Source organism: Bicyclus anynana, chromosome 27 (assembly GCF_947172395.1).
Source record: "Bicyclus anynana chromosome 27, ilBicAnyn1.1, whole genome shotgun sequence".
Classification (NCBI taxonomy): domain Eukaryota; kingdom Metazoa; phylum Arthropoda; class Insecta; order Lepidoptera; family Nymphalidae; genus Bicyclus; species Bicyclus anynana.
This window is the reverse complement of record NC_069109.1, coordinates 5,191,559-5,210,839: the sequence shown is the minus strand read 5'-3', so window position 1 is coordinate 5,210,839 and position 19,281 is coordinate 5,191,559. Positions and strand designations below refer to the sequence as shown.

The window sequence follows — 19,281 nt, the reverse complement described above, 5'->3', positions numbered from 1 at the left end:
AATCCACCGCGCATACCACTGCGCCACAAAGGCCGTCAAAAAATATTTCAGAAATTTCTAGGATGCAAATAAGAAAAGGTAAAAAAAAACACAATTTTTATATATGTTTAATTTATATTTATATTTACTATATTTATATTTCTTTTTTTACATCACAACTAACTTTCAAAATATACAAACAGAGAGAAATACATTTATGATACGTGAATTACATTCAATTTGCCTAATTTACTAATAATATTATGTAAAGCTATCATATTGCTTGAACAGAAAAAAAACCTTGTAACAAGCCATTCAGTGGCGCGCACAATGTATTTAACAAGGCAATATATGTACAAATCGTCCAAAATGAAATAATCTTTCTCCAATACAGGACGTATTAGATACGACCTTCACCCATCTGTTTATTAGATGAAAGTGATTTTAACTTTTGATTTTAATATTTCTCCAATACAGGACATCCGTATTAGATACGACCTTCACCCATCTGTTTATTAGATGAAAGTGATTTATATCAAAATTAATATGTTAAAAAATATGTTGCGAGTAGGTTGCCTCAAAAACTCCTGGCCAAACTATCACTAATGATGGTTATTAATAGGCCAGGAAGTTTTTAGGCCATATCTATACTAATAACATAAAGCTGAAGTTTGTTTGTTTAATTGAACGCGCTAATCTCAGGAACTACAGGACCGATTTGAAAAATTCTTTCAGTGTTAGATAGCCCATTTATCGAGGAAGGCTATAGGCTATATATTATCCCCGTATTCCTACGGGAACGGGAACCACGCGGGTGAAATCGCGCAGCTAGTGTTTTATAATCATCAACTGATGGGTAAAGGTCGTTTCTAATAATGATTTTAGACTAATAGATATATGACTTGGACTAGTTTTGTCTATATACATATATCCATCCATCAATCATCATTTAAAGCATTTTATAATAAAAATCTACTATTATGGCTGTATAGAAAAAAGCAAACACTGCTTTTTTACGGAATACTAGAATATGATATAAGTGCGGTAAAATTTATAGTTGTGTGTAGTGTAAGGACATAGGATATGTTTATTGGTGTTAAATATTTTCTATGTGTGAGTTTACCTCCTCCCCCTCAAAAAGCTACAGACAATGGGGATGATGACTATTTGAATATATTGATTTTTATGATACATTCGGGTAAATAAGATCAATGTTAACTAATTTATACATAAATAGCAAAGATTGTCTGGATACTTGCAAAATAAATAAGATTATAAAATTTTAAAAAACTTTCATCGTAATTAGATGAAAATTCATTCAGTTTCAGCTTCTTTACATTAAATGTGACATTTTTAATATTAGAACTATAAACATAAACGCACAAATAACAAAGATATTAGTAATTTTGTTTGAACGGCCATCAAATCTAACGATCAGTATGTACCTACGACGTCATTAATTCGTACCATTTTGTATGGGGCGTTTTTCAGGGATCCGCGGCAGCGCCGCAAATCTGACCCTTTAAATCCCTGTAGCTCCGAAAGTAATGATCGCAGATACCCTGTTACTTTTACACAATTGCTTTACTATTAGCATACTCTTAATTTATATACAATTTAAAAAACTGTCATCATCCCTATGAAATGAAAGGTTAATTATCTAACGATTTCACATTTCTTCAAATGATCTATAATGTCATGTTTATTATCAAGTTTTATACAACATCTATCACATATATACACTTCACAATTGCACGGACTGAGTTTGTTCATCTTCACACAATATTTACAATTATCTGTGTCATATATCGAAGAACACACTGTGCAATATTTAACATCACTATCGGATATTAAAATTGATTTTTTTGAACAATCACACGAATTACAAACAGATTTTTTTATTATATTTGATTCTATAACTTTGGTATTACTTATTTTGTTAATATCTTTATTTTTGCTTGTACATTTAACAGCTTTTTCACTATTTTTTAATGTATCATTGCATTTATCTTCTGTATCAATATTAATTTTTTGTATGGCACCTTTAACTTCGCTGATTTTCATGGTTTTCCCTTGATGTTTAATTAAAACGTGTCCCATATGTTTCACATGCTTCATACTGACAATTTCTTTAGTACATTCCGTGTTAATTAGATCTTCATCGACTATTAAATATTCTTCATTGTAATTTGGTTCAGAATCTTCATTATTTAAATTATTAGGTTTCATTAAATCTGGATCATTATTTGGCTTTTGGGTTAATGGATTTGTTTTATCTGTTTCATCTTCATCTAATATGCTCATATCGAGATATTCAATGGACATGTTTTTGTCACTTGTTGCTGAATCTGTTGAATATCTTCTTATTTTACTAAAAACTTCGCTTTCAATTGTTACGTCATTGTTACCTAGATCAGCTTCATTTAATTCACTAACCATTTGGATAGCAGAACTAATATCATTATTACTTGAATTGGCTTTATTTTTATTTTGAACAAACTTATCAGAGATGTCATCTTTATTTATAGCTTTGCTTAAATTAGTTTCATTTACTTCACTATCTGTTTGGAAAACGGATTTATTATTATTGTTTGAATTATAAATCTTATTCATTTTTACAGGATTGTCAGTGAAGTTCATTTCTGTATCATCTTTATTTTCAGTACCAGCTTCTTGGCTTACATCAAATACATTATTTATACTGTTTGATTCAAAGGTTCCTGCTTTTGAAGAATTTTTATCTGAACTTAAGCTATCTTTTGTATCTATAGTGTGAGTATTGTTTGAATTTGGTAGTTGCATTAAGCGTCTATTGCTTTTGGCATCCGAATTTTCAGTTTCCATAAAAACATCATTCACGCGACTTGTCTTTGTAGCGAATGGAGTATTATTTTCTATTTTATCGTCGATATTAGTAGAAATCATTTCAGCTAAAGTATTACTAGTACTGTTTAATGTGCCGAGTTTTCTAACACGTAAGTACGTAACTTTCTTCATGGTATCGACTTTTTTGGCTTCATTTTTGTTAGTAGACTTTATTATTGCTTCCGTTATACGCTTTTCAACATTCTCAGTTTTTTCTTCTTCTTCTTCAGAATTATATGAAGGTAATTTAGTGCATCCATCACGGATTATTTTATGAATATTAGCTGGTGATATTTCTTTTACGGTTGGTTGGTGGTCAATCGTTTCATTTAATTCGACACAAGATTCGTTCTTTTCGCTTTGAGTCGTAATTGGAGCAATTGGAATTTCTATGTTCTCTAACCTGAGTATTTCTTCTAAATCTAGTAGATGATCTTCCGATGATTCGGAACTTTTCTTTTCCCTGTTAACGTTGGTTACATCCATATCTAAAATTGAATTATTATTCTTATTTTGTATGGCAACATCATTATTTTTAGTTTCTTTTTTATTCGCATTAATTGTAGTGTGATTTTGATTACTAATTTCATTGCTGTCGTTCAATTTAAGCGCTTCGCTTACTTGACTTGCATTGTTTGAAACGTTTTTTTCAATGTCAATAGATTTTTCAATATTTTTTTCAGCATCTGTGGTATTTAAATGTGCTTCGTTACTTTTCAGCTTTAATAGAAATTTGTTACTTTTATTTGTATGATTATCAACAACGTCACGCTTTAGTTTTATTATTTTTCCTTTACATATATTTATTTCCTTTAGATTTTTTCCACTAGTGTTATTTATATCGTTTTTCGCTTCTCTAACTTTAGCGTTGCTTATAAAGTTATTTTCAATTGGAATACCTTTTTCAATATTTTCCATGGAATCTTTGTTTGGTCCTACATTTTTCGCTAAATGTATAGAAATATCTCTGTTATCTGTATTATCAACATTTTCATCGCAATTTTCCATACCATGTTTATTTAATTCCGCTACTTCAGTATTATCTGGATTAAGTTCAGTAGTAAGATATTCGTTTAGGTTTAAAATACTAAAAGCTTTAACATCATCGCTCAATTTTATTACAGCTTCTTTCCTTATATTAATTTTTCTTCGTTTTTTTTTACAAGTGTTATTCTTAGTCTTAGTCTTATTATCTTGATTGGCATCGTTTTGATTTCTTTTTCCAATTTCAATTGCTGTTTCAATATTTTTCACAGAATCTTTAGAATCTTGGAATGGTTCTACATTTTTTGCTTTAGGTATAGAGATGGCACTTACTATTCGTTCGCTATTCTCAATAATTTTTGATTCATCTTTATTTTCAAGTTTGGATTTTGTAATAAAATTGTTGTTTATATTTAAATCATTTAATACTTCATCAGATGTTACATCACTCTTTAGTTTTATTACGTCGCCTTTACTTACATTTATTTCCTTTTGAATTTTCTTACTAGTAATTTCATTTACATCACTTAGAAAATGTTTTTCAATTTCATTATCTTCCTCATTGTTTTTCACCGAATCTGCAATATCTTTGTCTGGTATTTCATTTGTTCCAGATACAGATATGTCGCTTTCATTTGTTTTATTAGTAATATCTCTATTTTTATTGAAATCCCCAACTTCAATACATTTTGATTTGGATTCTGTAATAAGGTTATTGTTTTTATTTAATTCACTATCACAATTATTAGTAATGTCGGTAGTTGCAGCATTATTATCTTGGTTTAAGTAATTGCTGTCTTTTTTTATTTTTTTAATAACACCTAACAATGATTCTAGTTTGCCACGTTTATTAACAAAGTTGACACCACGATTTTCAATATGTATATCTGTTTCAGATATAACAAGATTTCCCGAATCTTTGGACGCTAAAAATAAATCCATATCCCTTTGTTTCCTTCTCTCAGCTTCTTTGTTTTGCTCTTCTTGAAGTTGGTTCTTAATGCTTTTCTGCTGCGCGGGCTTTAATCTTGTAAATATGGGTTCTGGAAATATAAGTGAATTTTGCATAATATAAATGAAAGAAATGATTGTACAAATGGTAAGTATAATCTCTAAAATGTTTAGTATTGTTATCAGGCGATGGACATCCACTGCTGGACTGCCTCTTGTATAGACTTCGAGACTAAGTAGACCCCCAGGGGTCTACAGATGACTCGGCGGGGTCTACGTTGATGTAACATAAAAATGGGGGTTCACAATTCGTAAAATATTATCTGGTTTTATACCAAATGGGAAATTATCTAAATAAAAATTTTACTTTTGACATCCACTCACAGCACAATTTTTTTTTTAACACTTATTTCATGTGGCTGTCAGCTGCAACTAAAACTTCCATAGATGTTTTGGATAGAAATTAGCAGGGGGTCCACCAGAATCAGATAAATTTGAAAGAAAGAAAGAAAAAGTTCGGGAACCTCTGTATATATATATGTATATATATATATATATATATATATACACACTAGCGCGTCGAAAGTGAGGGAAAGCCTGGCAGACATCACAGTACAGTTACGCAAGCAACCAATAAGCTATCGGCGGCAAATCTAAACTTAAGCCAACTTAAGCCATAGGTTATATTTTACCCTCATATTCCCACTGGAATGGGAATGACATGGATGAAACAAGTGTCCCATAGGCTGTCTGCAAGTGTAATATAAAATTATACCTTCTATATACCCATCGAGAGGATCCTCCCACCACACAGGGCTGGGGCAAGTCAGTATCTCCAACATATCCTCGTCGTCCAAGCCCTTCTCTTCTATGAGCAGTATCATGTCCATGACGCTCAGCTCCGTCTCCTCCGTGGGTTTAGGGGAATAAGGAACAATATCGCTAGACGAATCTGAATCATACTTGATGCATTTTGCTTCTGAAATTTGAATTATGTATTTTTTTTAATTGCTTTACACTTAAGAAGAGGTTGGCCACAAAAGAAATGCGATGGGACAAGTAGCTGGAGTGGCTTGGAACAGAGTGACTCACAACAGATCAGAGGCCTTAGCCGAGTGGTACGTTGATTATCTTTCTACAAACGCTAACGCTTCGTAAACTAACAAAATGTATGGGCGTGACAGATCCGATCGACTACTTGATCACGTGAGTTGTCGACAGTGAATGTCATTCGCATACATTTTTCTAGTTTTCGAAGCGTTTGCGATCGTAGAAAGAGAATCGACTTGCCACTTGACTACAGGGGCAGTATGGAAAAGGTTGGTGGAGGCTTTTGCAGATCGGCAAACAGATCTGAACGGATCTTTTCAAGTTTTATCTTTGTTAGGTTAAGTTGATCCAAATAAAGGCAATTACAACACTAAGTAGTCAAAAGGTGGTTATTGCTTAGAAGCAATTTCTTCCAGGTAATCTTATGTAAAATGGACCTTAACTAATATGTAGAAGTCATGGATATAATATGTTATCATATTCTTAGTTGCTCACAAACTTTCAAACTGTATACATGGCTATTATGAAAAGAATATCTTAGCAATCCATGGATTTACCACGTGGCAGAGAGAAAATGTCATAAAATGTACAGTCCCTTCATTGGTGTTATGTAGAGTTACAGTATATGATAAATATTTATAAATATAAGACTGAAAGGTACCTTTTTGTGGCATCCGTAACTTCCTCTTGTTACAACTGTTCATCCCTCCAATAAGTTTGAGGTTCGGTTTAGGTTTTAAAATAACTTTTTTATTCTCCACATTCCTTTTGAGCTTCTGCGGATAAAATTCACCATCATCTTCAATCACTATGACTGGTACTGGCTTTTGTTTAACTTTTTTTATTATTTTCCTGACTTGTTTTGGGTTTTTCACTTGTGGTTTTTGGATTTTTTTGGACTTTTTGTTATCCTGAAGTTGTTGTTTGGATTTGTATCTCGTTACAATGGTCTCCACTGGCATTGCTCTTGGGGAGCTCTTTTTTGTTGTGCTTGATGACATTTTGAATATTTGTTTTAGTCTGAAAAAATCAGAACAATATCTATATTATCTATACTAATATAATAAAGTAAAGTTTCTTAGGTAGTTGGGCATAATCTGTGGACCCACTAAACAAAATTTGAAAATTCTTATACCAATAGCAAGGTACATTATTTGTGAGTGTGATAGGCTGTATTTTATCTCCATTTTCCCACAGGAATGGGAATTACGCGGGTGAAACCACATGGCGACTGCTATATATAACTAAATGACCCAACATTTATTTGCCTTATTGCTAAATAATAAGGTACAATGGTGGACGGAAAAATTTTGCCAAAAAAAATTTAAAAAAAAAAGTAAAGTTTGTGAGGTTGTTGGGGATAATCTGTGGTTCTACTAAAACAATTTTGAAAATTCTTATATATCCCCATTTTCCCACAGGAATGGGAATTACACAGGCAAAACGACAAGACAACTGCTATATATAACTAGCTGACCCATCATTGATTTGCCTTATCGCTAAATAATAGGGAATGATGGTTGACGGAAAAAATTTCCATCAAAATTGAAAAAAAAAAGTTGTGATGGTGTCAGTTAGGGGTATGAAAAATAGATGTTGGCCGATTTTCAAGACCTACCCCATTTGCACATAAATACAAAAATTTGGGAGGAGTTTGATGACAAACACAGCAACAAGACAATTCAAAATTTTATGAAACAGCTTGGTTTTTTTTTTGTTTTGGTTGCTTGGTTAGTAGGCTTAGTTTACAAGCACTTTTGAGACTTCAATGACTATATACACAGACTCTACCAACCAATCAAAAGGCAGGCTCTGCTGAGGAGAGCTATTCTGTCTTCTTAGAAATTCAGTTAAAATTCTTAGTCCACAGTGAGATGTGGTATTACATAACTGTGCTCATATTAATTTACTCTTTGGCCAGTCCTGCAAGCTAATTCAGTAACTTTGACGTATGCTAGATGACATATTATACGAAATTGAGGTTCAATGTAACAAATGTCATTCAGCACTTGGTGGATATACTGTAGATGACATTTTGCCAATTGATTAAATCTTTATTTTAATAGGCTGTCGCTGTAGATGTTGGTATGTATCTATACTAATATTATAAAGCTGAAGAGTTTGTTTGTTTGTTTGATTGAACAACGCGGCACGAGACCTACGCGGGTGAAACCGTGCAGTGTTAGCTAGTTATAGATATAAGAATTAGTTTTTTTTTTTAATTCATTACTATTGTGCAATCAGCTGCAACAGCTTTAAGCAAATTGCTTGTGGGTACTACATGGCATGTGTAGCTGACCTTCCATTGAAGGCCATGCTAATTTATCCATCAAAGAGTACCTTGATGAATAAACTTGATGATGATTTCAAGACTTATTATAGTCTTACTATACAAATACACCATATTAATGACTAATTTTTTTTTTTTTTTTGCAATTTATCATTTTACTTATCTTTGACATAAACTGACATTATATTGGCGTAAAGGCATCATTAGAATTATTCTTTAAAATATTCAATGTACCTACTAATTAATTAATCACTGTACAAATAAGTGTGTGAATTGATTATTGTAAATAATAATGATTTTTATAATGATATTGCAAGCTGTAAGGCGGAATTTGGTGTTTATTTCAATAAGATCTGACTGTAACCTGAATTCGCAATAAACAAATTTTGATTTGATTTTGATTTGATTTGATTTGATTTATTTTATTTGTTAATTTTTGTATTTCATTTGTACATTTGTACATTCTTATTATTTTGATTATATAAGAATAAGTTGATGTAAAAAAGCGATATACTTATTTATTCACTGATTATAAAATAGTATAACAATATAAATAATAGAAGTATAAAATTGTTAAAATTGGAATAATGCGTAAAGAATAACAATCTCTGAATGCATGCGTGGTACGCTCAATTCTAAATATAAAAAGATATGAAATATGAAAATGTAGCTGGCCAGACCTAGAGTGGGCGAACAAAAGGTTTTGCCACAAGGTAATATCAATCAAAATAGAACACACAATTCGGCATTGTAGACAATATCTAGATATTATTTGTTTAAATAACTTTTGTTGTTTATTATACAACTAAATGGAAATAAGACAATAAGCCACTGTTCGCCTCAGTTTCGACGCGTTAGTGATATATCTAATAGTATAAAATCTTTGGTTACCTGCTTATCCTGCTAAATGTTTATTGGTGATGGTTTCCACTTGCCATCATGAGAACTATCTGTTGAGTCCGTCACTTACATTCTATACAGCTCTATGGTAGCATATTATGTCACTTTATGTGATAATATCGTTTTCAAGGTTCCATCCATACGTACCAAAAGGGCAAATTATCTAAAATCTTTTGCAATTACTTCCCTTTAACTATCAAAACGAGGAAATATGAGATAACTGTAAGTAGTCTACGATGATTGTGCGTAATATAATTCAATAAATCGTGTACTTTCAAAAACTATTATGGTTAATTAGAAAATGCATTTGATAAATTAAAAAAACGTATCGTAATTCGTAAAATTCCACGCATAGTGAAATGAGGTTTTATCTTCATTGAACTACAGAATAAAGAACAGTATCTATTTACCTGTAATGCACTATTTATCCATTCGAGACAAGGAATTCAAGATAGATTATTTTTAATACATAATTGTCTTTAGTTCAAAAGTCGAGTCGAAATACGACGGAACGGAAAGGAAATCAGATTTTTGTATCACCAGAAAATTCGAGTCCAAGCATAAAACCACAGATTAATATTGCAATGTAAAACTTATTGCTCTATAAACGTTGGCAACACTCACTCTAAGTTGGAACCCTGTCACAATAATAAAGTCACGTCACAACTCACAATAGACAAGACTATAATTTATAGAGAAGACTGAAAACAATACTAAACTTATGAGTCGGTACAACCACCTAAAACAATGAATACCAAGGAATACCAAAGGTACGTCGCATCGACTCTATTACCATGCATTCTTTGTTCTCAAGACAAGATTTGTTAGCAAAATTCAGTAAAAATTTTAAGCAAAAATAGAAAGTCAAAAATGGAGTCCAATATTTATGACTCAGTTGTACGTACCGGATTATACTCTACATTTAATTTATGAAACAGTAAAAATTTTGATCCATTATGCTGAAAATACGTCGTAAATGATCCCTTTGTTTGTTTATATTTTACGTACGATCATTTACGATTTATATTTGCCATAGACATAGATTTAATTATCTTATTAATCTGTGGGTTTATGCTATCAGCTTACATACTCTATGGAAGTAATATATTCTGTGACAAATATTAGGTCCACAGACGACAAACGAGCCTAGTTCGGATCACAGACGACAAATGAAGGTTCGGATTACTTTAGTATTTTAGTCGAGTGCGAACGATTTTTGGGCGGTAAATCCAAAAATTGTTCTTATTCAACTAAAATACTAAAGTAGTCGTCTGTATGGCCTCTCATAGAACAAAACGCCTCATAGATACCATAAATAAATGAAACCCTTATGGGCTGTACATACTACTTTATATTTTAGTCGAGTACGAACGATTATTGGGCGGTAAATCCAAAAATTGTTCGTACTCGAATAAAATACTAGAGTAGTCTGTACGGCCCGTTAGGGTGGCCCACTCACTGACAATTTTTAGTTGGCCGACTATCGGACAACTAAATTGCAAATGCTTACCATTTAGTTGGACGACTTTTTAATTTGTATAGGGTAGTGGCACCAAAAGTTGAACAGACCCCAATAGATGAACGTTTTTGCTAGAATCCCGAAAATAAAATTAACTACACTACATATGAGAGACGTGATAGCCCAGTGGATATGACCTCTGCCTCCAATTCCGGAGGGTGTGGGTTCAAATCCGGTCCGGGGCATGCACCTCCAACTTTTCAGTTGTGTGCATTTTAAGAAATTAAATATCACGTGTCTCAAACGGTGAAGGAAAACATCGTGAGGAAACCTTCACGCCAGAGAATTTCTTAATTCTCTGCGTGTGTGAAGTCTGCCAATCCGCATTGGGCCAGCGTGGTGGACTATTGGCCTAACCCCTCTCTTTCTGAGAGGAGACTCGAGCTCAGCAGTGAGCCGAATATGGGTTGATAATGATGAAGTAGTGTACTTACGCGTGTGCTATAATTTTACCAACACATAGCAATGTTTTCATTATAAGTATGCATAAAATACCCAAATCTGAACTAAAGAATATCCACAGATTCTATTCGTTCAACTAATGGTACCTTTGGTTTTTATTTTATTAACTGAACGCAGAAGTAAATTGAAATAAACTAGCTGATGGCCGCAAAAAATAATATATTGAAACATCTTTGACGGCCTCCGTGGCGCAGTGGTATGCGCGGTGGATTTACAAAACGGAGGTCCTGGGATCGATCCCCAGCTGGGCAGATTGAGATTTTCTTAATTGGTCCAGGTCTGGCTGGTGGGAGGCTTCGGCCGTGGCTAGTTGCCACCCTACCGGCAAAAACATACCGCCAAGCGATTTAGCGTTCCGGTACGATGCCGTGTAGAAACCGAAAGGGGTGAAAGGGGTGTGGATTTTCATCCTCCTCCTAACAAGTTAGCCCGCTTCTATCTAAGACTACATCATCACTTACCATCAGGTGAGATTGTACTCAAGGGCTAACTTGTAAAGATTAAAAAAAAAAAAAAAGAAGCTGACAATCAGGGAATGCGGTGTTAATCTACCGTTGTGAGCCATTAAAAAAAATCTTTATATTCCTCTATCGCGCGGAGCATGATACTGTGCTCGCCTATTGCCCTAAGTTTACTTTATATTTTTTACATGTCACGTGACGGATACGATGGGCGACCGGTCGTCCATTTAGGAGTCAAATGGAATAATACTAAAACACGTGTAATGACACTTACGATTTTATTCTTCGAATACATAAACTAAACTACTTTAAGAGGGTTCCTTGTTGACTGCGGAATCCTAAAATCGTCTTCCGAAAATAGAACATCAACTACATGTACTATCATTGTGTAACTAAATGCATAAAAATTAACATTACTATCTTGACTTTTTCTGCATCATGTAATAAAAAAATAAACATTCAGATTAGTCAGTAAACAGTTTTTTTATCATTTTATTTGTTTAAAACATTTATTTTCCTCATGTTCAACAATTATCTTCAAACAATGTAAGATATTTTGTATACACGCGATATGAACCTTTGCCTTTGATTCGGAGGGCACTGGTTCGAATCCGGTCCGGGCATGCATCTCAAACTTTTCAGTTATTTCGTTATATCAACCCATATTCGGCTCACTGCTGATCTCGAGTCTCCTCTCAAAGTGAGAGGGGTTAGGAAAATAGTCCACTACGCTGGCCCAATGCGGATTGGCAGACTTCACACACGCAGAGAATTAAGAAAATTCTCTGGTATGCAGGTTTCCTCACGATGTTTTCCTTCACCGATTGAGACACGTGATATTCGAAAAACAAAAAAAAAAGAATAAATGTATAGAAATCGACCAGTTTTATTATAAGTAGGTATAGAGTATAGATATTGTGTGATATATATTATAATATCCTAAATTCTAATTATCTAATTTATGAAATAAAACTCTAAAATGTAGCAAATCGATGAAAATACAAATAACATGCAATTTATACGATTTTCCCGCCTAACCCTAAAACGGACTTATATTACATTTGCTTACTTGAAACATTACATTACTTGATAATATACAAAGATACTATAATAAATCTTTGCAATGGGGATGATGACTAGGTTTTAATATATTGATTTTTATGATACCTTCGGGTAAATAAGGTCAATGTTAACTAATTTATACATAAAAAGCAAAGATTGTCTGGATATTTGCAAAATAAACAAGATAATAAAATTTCAAAATCTACTAAAAATATTTTATCGTAATTAGATGAAAATTCATACAGTTTTAGCTTCCTTACATTAAAAGTGACATTTTTTAATAAATAAACTATAAACATAAACGCAGAAATAACAAAGATATTAGTAATTCTGTTTAAACGCCCATACAAATCTAACGATCATTACATTGCCTACGACGTCATAAGTTCGTACCATTTTGTATGGGGCGTTTTTCAGGGATCCGCGGCAGCGCCGCAAATCTGACCCTTTAAATCCCTGTAGCTCCGAAAGTAATGATCGCAGATAAACTGTTACTTTTACAAAATTGCTTTACTATTAGCATACTCTTAATTTATATACAATTTAAAAAACTGTCATCATCCCTATTGCATGTATTATGTACATAATATGTTACATAATGTTGGTACATGTACTTACAACTGTTCTATTTTCGAAAGACGGTTTGCCTTTGGTTTTAGGGTTCCGTAGTCAACAAGCAACCCTTGTAGTTACCCATATAGTTTCCTCATGTCCGTCTGTCTGTCCGTCCATCTGTACGCGGTGTAGCGCAGAGAATATTACTACTAGAAAGATTTTTTTAACCGACTTCCAAAAAAGAGGAGGTTCTACGTTCAGCTGTATTTAATTATTTATATTTTTATAACCAAATAATAAACTTAACAAAAAAAAATAATACCAAAAAATAAACTTAACAAAAAAATATTCAAATCAGTCTACAAATGTCGCTGGACATACATACATAAAAAAGATACATAGGTAGGTACAGCCGAATGTAGAACCTCCTCCTTTTTGGGAGTCGGTTAAAAAAATCATCAAAATGAGGAAAATGCTCTATTAAGTCCCGTTAGTAACCTGAATGAGCAAAAAGTATAAAAAAAAATAGTTAGGTTTATATCCGAAGCATACGAAACCCTAATCAAAAATGTGCTTAATGATAAAATAATTAAAAAGAAAATTCTCGAATAAATATTTGCACAGATAAAGAACAAAAATTAAACACTTTTATGTGCATAGGGGTTAAGTGTAGTTTCGCGTTGAGTATATAACAGAGCAAGTGCAGACACAGTTCATCTTGTTCAGGCATTCCTACCACAGATCTTCAAACTTCTCCATATTACTACATAAACCTTATCAACATGAAGGCTGTATTCGCTGTCTTACTCGTCGTGGTGAGTTCTTAACTTCCATATTCTTGCTTCCAAAATTGGAACATTAAGTATTTTTTAATGTTTTTATGCACTAAAGTATTTTTCACTACTCTGGCTTAAACACTGTCATTTTACCATTCCACAAGCATTTCAGCTTCTAGGAGCTAAAGTAATTTTGGTTTTTGTAATTTTTGTCTTTTACAAGTACTAGCCTACTGTAAAACTGAAATGGTTCAATTCGCAAATCGTTTAGACATACTAAAATTATGACCTCTATAAAACGGAGGTTTAATTCGTAAATAGAATCATCACAAGTGGGTTCGAGTACTTAAGAAAGGCCCTGATTGTATGATAAAAAATTTAAATTGTCTTGTCTGTGTATTTTTTTATTTAGTTTTGAGCTGCGTCTGCAAAAAAGAATATTAACGTTGATTATTGTACTGAATTATTTTATTTTCTCGCAACCGTAGTGAAAAGTATAGTGTAAAAAGCGGGGCTGAACCCATTATAAACTCCGTTTCTATTTAGCAGCCCTCGCCTTGCGGCTCGTGCCTTAAAAATACCTCGTATATAGGTCTTTTTAGCCCCTTGTATAACAATCTACTATTTAAAAGCAACACACTAAATATTATTATGGATATACTACAATGATGATGTTGTTTACTCATTTTCAGGCTATCTTGAGCGTGATGTACGAATACGTACACTGCTCAGTAATCACTGATGTGTTGGGGGATTTAAACAATGTTGGTAAGTAACTTTCAGAACATAATCTATCCTACTGACGCAGAGAATGATACAGAATGCAGTGTTACCAACTCTCCAAAATATTTATCCCTAAATTTTGTGTCAGAAACCCCTAAAATCGCCTTAATTATTGAGTTGTCCCCCTTTAAATTTAAATTCATAATAATTTAGAAATAATATGCTGTAATATGTTTCAAGTCTATATTTAATTCAGACAAAATATTTACGTCTTTATCGGAAGATTCAGATTTTTTGAAATCATACAGTACACAGTCATGTAGACAATAACAATTTTTTTTATTCGATGAAAATTACCGCCAGTTGCCTTTAGAGTGGTTGTAGAATATCGTATTATATGTCGTTATAAGTCGCTAGGTCAAGAAAGAAATATTAAAATTATGAAAATTAATTTGAGTCAAAAATTCCCTGAAAATACCCCTAAAAAAAATCCCATTTCACTTATTTGCCCCCTAAATCTGGGGGGAAAACCCTTAAGTTGGAAACCCTGACAGAATGAGTCCTTCCAAGCCGCGCGGTGAGTCCGGTTTAGGGTTTTTTACCACAATAGCCTCAAAAAATTCATGGTTTTTCGAGATTTGAAAAAAAGACTGATGATATATTCGGGTAAATAAGGTCAATGTTAACTAATTTATACATAAAAAGCAAAGATTGTCTGGATATTTGCAAAATAAATGAGATTATAAAATTTCAAAATCTATTTAAAATCTTTTATTGTAATTAGATGAAAATTCATACAATTGTAGCTTCCTTACATTAAATGTGACATTTTTTAATATGTGAACTATAAACATAAACGCACAAATAACAAAGATATTAGTAATTTTGTTTGTACGCACATACAAATCTAACGGTCATTACATTGCCTACGACGTCATTAGTTCGTGCCATTTTGTATGGAGCGTTTTTCAGGGATCCGCGGCAGCGCCTCAAATCTGACCCTTTAAATCCCTGTAGCTCCGAAAGTAATGATCGCAGATACCCTGTTACTTTTACAAATTTGCTTTACTATTAGCGTACTCTTAATTTATATACAATTTTAAAAAACTGTCATCATCCCTATTACATATGTAACACTTTTTGTTTTTTGTAAAATAAAATAAAATAAAAAAGTAGGAACCGATGTAGATGGTGAAAATTTTGTTTTTCAGTCGGAAATCTCGTTAATGGACTAAACTCTACAGGACAGCAGCTAGCGAAGGATGTAGTGGTAAGTTTACCAAAACTAAGGTGCTCAGGAGTATTTCCCATAAATCTGGGATTATATATCCTTTACCGAAATTTTTTCAGAATTCTACCCCTAAAACTCAGACCAATTATAGAAGGACCTGTATGGCACTCATGGTCACGAACAAAATTGCCTGTCATTTTTTGAGGAAAAAAGAGCTTAAATTTGGTATATATCTTATACTATTGAATGGTGTGAAAAACGGGCAAAAACTTTGCCCGTTTTTCACACCATTCAATTACACAGAAAGGTATTTTTACGGAGCTCTTTAACAGACTAACACGATTACAACTATTAAACATCGATACTATAGACAGTTTTTATAATCGCATTAGATCGTTGATCATATACATTGATAGAAAAGTAACGTCAAGCGAGGCAGGTCCTATACAATAAGAGGTCTGAGCCCTAAAAGGTTAAAATGGAATTGAAGTTTTTTTTACATTAATCGTTCATGTTTTAAGATATAGTTTTGTAAAATGAAATATGGACTACTTATTATTTATTTTTTTTATTCTCTACAAGTTAGCCCTTGACTACAATCTCATCTGATGGTAAGTGATGATGCAATCTAAGATGGAAGCTATATTTATTAAGACATGCGAGAATATAAAAAGAAGGGGGTGAAAGCTGAAAAGAAATGTTTCCATTTCAGGTCCTTTCTTGTACTCCGTATTATTAAAATTTAAAAAATACAGGGTAATTATTTAAATTTAAACACGTGAATAAATCTAACTAAATAAAAAGAAATAAATCAAATTAAAACCCAAATTCTTGAGGTTTAACAAGATGGCGTTCTTATAGCAACTATGACTTGACAATAATTGACAGCAAACATCAGATACTCTACTGCACTGAAAACCGCCATTATTACCTTTTCTTGGGAGTTATTGAATATTATTTTGAAAGAATTAAAGTAAAGTAGTTCTGTATATTCGAAAATAGTTGAACATTTTATTTTCTTTTATTTCTGCCAGGGCACATTGACTAATCCTAGGCTCCATAGAATTTTGGACCATCTTTACATCTATTTCCACGCGAACGAAGTCGCGAGCGTCCGCTAGTATTTGTCTCAACTTATATTTTGGTATTTTAATAGTTGCCTCAAAACCTACATAGTGTAGGGTATCTGCGTCTAATAAAATTAGAGGACAAACTACAAAGGTCACAAAAATCAGAGGTAATTGGTTCTCAGAGGAGAGCTGTGTGCCTAGTGGGTGTTTTCAATGTTTTCATACTGTTACTATCGCGTTAACGTAAACGCAAATTTATATGGAATTGAAACAGTAGTGCAGTAGTGCCACTAGATGGCGCTGTTTCAATTCCTAAGAAATTCGCGTTTACGTTAACGCGATAGTAGCAGTATCAAACTGCCACTAGGCCCTCTGTAGGTAGCTCTAATAATAATAAGTCTACGTTTTTTCACAGGGTGACCCTTCGAGCTAGACTAAATACTGGATCATCGACATTGTTTGCTGCACTGAAGTAGAGTCAACGAGTAGAAACATGTACACCAAAAATACTCAACATCTCAAACGGGCTGTTTAACTACCAATCTTTGCCTATGGGAACAAATTGAAAAAAAAAACATCAAAGACGAAAACCTCTTTGTAAATTCCCATAATAAAAATACTCAACGTCTCAAGCGGGCTGTATAACTACCAATCTTTGCCTATGGGGACAAATTGAAAAAAAAACACCAAAGACAAAAACCTCCTTGCAATATGAAAAATCCTTGAAAAATTCCTTGTAATATGAATTATTACTCGTATAGTTTCGGTAAATTTTATCTACATAATGATTAAGAAAAACTATTCAACAAAGGAGCTGATTTTGTTGAATAGGTTATTTTGTACTTTCTGGTTCTGAGTTTTTTTTTCTAATAATGTCTGTCCCATGCGCATACATAAATTTGGTAGTACATCGTTCATCTTACTTTGCTGACACTATTTTATGGGCAGCTATGAATATTATGCTAACCCTTGGCTTTGTTAAAATTGGTTAAGAAAGTTATTGCAATAAATATTTTATTTTCTCATTTACCTATTGTATTTTTATTTTTGATTAACGGATTTCGGATTCGAATTTTAAGTAAATCGGTCTATTCGTTTTTGAACGATGCTTAATTTATTTTTTTATTCATTCCGCGGGAACCAATGATTTTACCGGAACAAACAGTAGCGTATATCTATTGCATGAGACGTGATAGTCCAGTGGACATGACCTCTGCCTTCGATTTAGAGGGCGTAGGTTCTAATTCGGTCAACTTCTACCCGTCAGATAAGAAACTAGAAAAAAAAACATACATACAGCCGAACGTAGAACCTCCTCCTTTTTGGAAGTCGGTTAATTAAATATCACGTGTCTCAAACGGTAAAGGAAAAATATCGTGAGGAACCCGGCATTCTTGGCAATTTTCTTTGTGTGACGTCTGCCAATACGCATTGGGCCAGCGTGGTGGACTACCTACTAGTCTACTCCTCTCATTCTGAGGAGACCCGTGCTCAGCAATGAGCCGAATTAAATAAAAGGGGTAGTTAATGAAAATGATAATCATATTCTATTCCATGTTCCAATTTCTCTTTATACTAAATTTCATCCAAATTGGTTTAGCCGTGACAAGGTAACAGACAGACAGACCGACTCACATTTATAAAAATATTGGGCATACGTAGGTACAAGGTTAAACAATAAGTTTAAAACAAAATCTCATTTTTATTATGACATAATTAATATAGTAATAAATAACATTTGTACTCAGCAAGTAATAATATTAACATCATCCATTATTTATTAAATACTTAATACCAAAATATTGTCCAAATATAATACAAGATGGCAGTGCAAAACAATGAAAGAGGCTCAAAAGAGCTAGAACCCTGAGCTATTCAATTTAAAAAAAAAGACAATACAGCGCCATCTGGTACACTGAAAATACACTACTAAGACTACAATATTTACATCAGCCAATAATTTTGCACTTTACATTTAAATATCAACCTAAACCCATAGAAATAGAGTTGCTTATAATATGGGAGACTGACTTTTATCATCATTATTTTAACCCTACATGCTAATAACAACTCTAGTCAATTATAAAAAGGTTGATTTTTCAACACCAATTGGCAAGGAGATCAATATTATATTTAAACCTTTTAATCTTCCTTAGCTACCCAACAATTTGCAAGAAAGATTAAAAACCTAAATGTGTTTAGATCTTCATTATTTTGATCACAGCCTTGATGCTACATACTCGGGCTGAAGAAATTAGATGTATTATGTGCCTACAAAATCACCGCAAAGTATTCCAAACTCGGTGTTAGCGACGCAAATGCCTATAAATATATTACTGTGCCTTACAATAAAGGGCCGAAAACGGAACGTCTATGGTGTCATAGATAATGTGACTTTGACAG

At 32.9% G+C, this 19,281-nt stretch overlaps 1 protein-coding gene and 1 long non-coding RNA gene across 6 annotated transcripts; one reads left to right on the top strand and one right to left on the bottom strand.

The window, feature by feature from the left end:
- Positions 1 to 94: 94 nt before the first annotated feature.
- LOC112054131 (homeobox-like protein HDP1) lies at positions 95 to 9,588 on the bottom strand. 3 transcript variants are annotated; one of them, XM_052890188.1, is made up of 5 exons: positions 9,430 to 9,579; positions 9,011 to 9,212; positions 6,491 to 6,849; positions 5,555 to 5,758; positions 95 to 4,871 (listed from the first exon to the last, which is right to left on the bottom strand). In XM_052890188.1, exons 3-5 carry the CDS (start codon positions 6,828 to 6,830, stop codon positions 1,636 to 1,638), a joined length of 3,780 nt encoding a protein of 1,259 aa, XP_052746148.1. In that variant the 5' UTR covers positions 6,831 to 6,849; positions 9,011 to 9,212; positions 9,430 to 9,579; the 3' UTR covers positions 95 to 1,635. The 3 variants fall into 3 exon arrangements, with proteins under 3 accessions (XP_052746148.1, XP_052746149.1, XP_052746147.1); XM_052890189.1 differs by having other exon boundaries at positions 9,011 to 9,189; XM_052890187.1 differs by lacking the exon at positions 9,011 to 9,212 and having other exon boundaries at positions 9,430 to 9,588.
- On the top strand, positions 6,850 to 17,925 carry LOC112053660 (uncharacterized). 3 transcript variants are annotated; one of them, XR_008252257.1, is made up of 4 exons: positions 6,850 to 7,914; positions 14,547 to 14,622; positions 15,789 to 15,847; positions 17,294 to 17,924. It is a non-coding gene; the product is annotated as an uncharacterized LOC112053660 (long non-coding RNA). The 3 variants fall into 3 exon arrangements; XR_002887406.2 differs by lacking the exon at positions 6,850 to 7,914 and adding an exon at positions 9,681 to 9,789; XR_002887405.2 differs by lacking the exon at positions 6,850 to 7,914 and adding an exon at positions 13,680 to 13,893 and having other exon boundaries at positions 17,294 to 17,925.
- Positions 17,926 to 19,281: the final 1,356 nt, after the last annotated feature.

Bases quoted from the DNA above. Each gene is read 5' to 3' on its own strand.
- LOC112054131 (XM_052890187.1), bottom strand. From the start codon at position 6,830: ATGTCATCAAGCACAACAAAAAAGAGCTCCCCAAGAGCAATGCCAGTG. The intron at 5,759-6,490 runs GTACCTTTCAGT...TTCAAATTTCAG, and splicing joins GTTACGGATGCCACAAAAAG to AAGCAAAATGCATCAAGTAT. The intron at 4,872-5,554 runs GTATAATTTTAT...TTATATTTCCAG, and splicing joins TCTCGATGGGTATATAGAAG to AACCCATATTTACAAGATTA.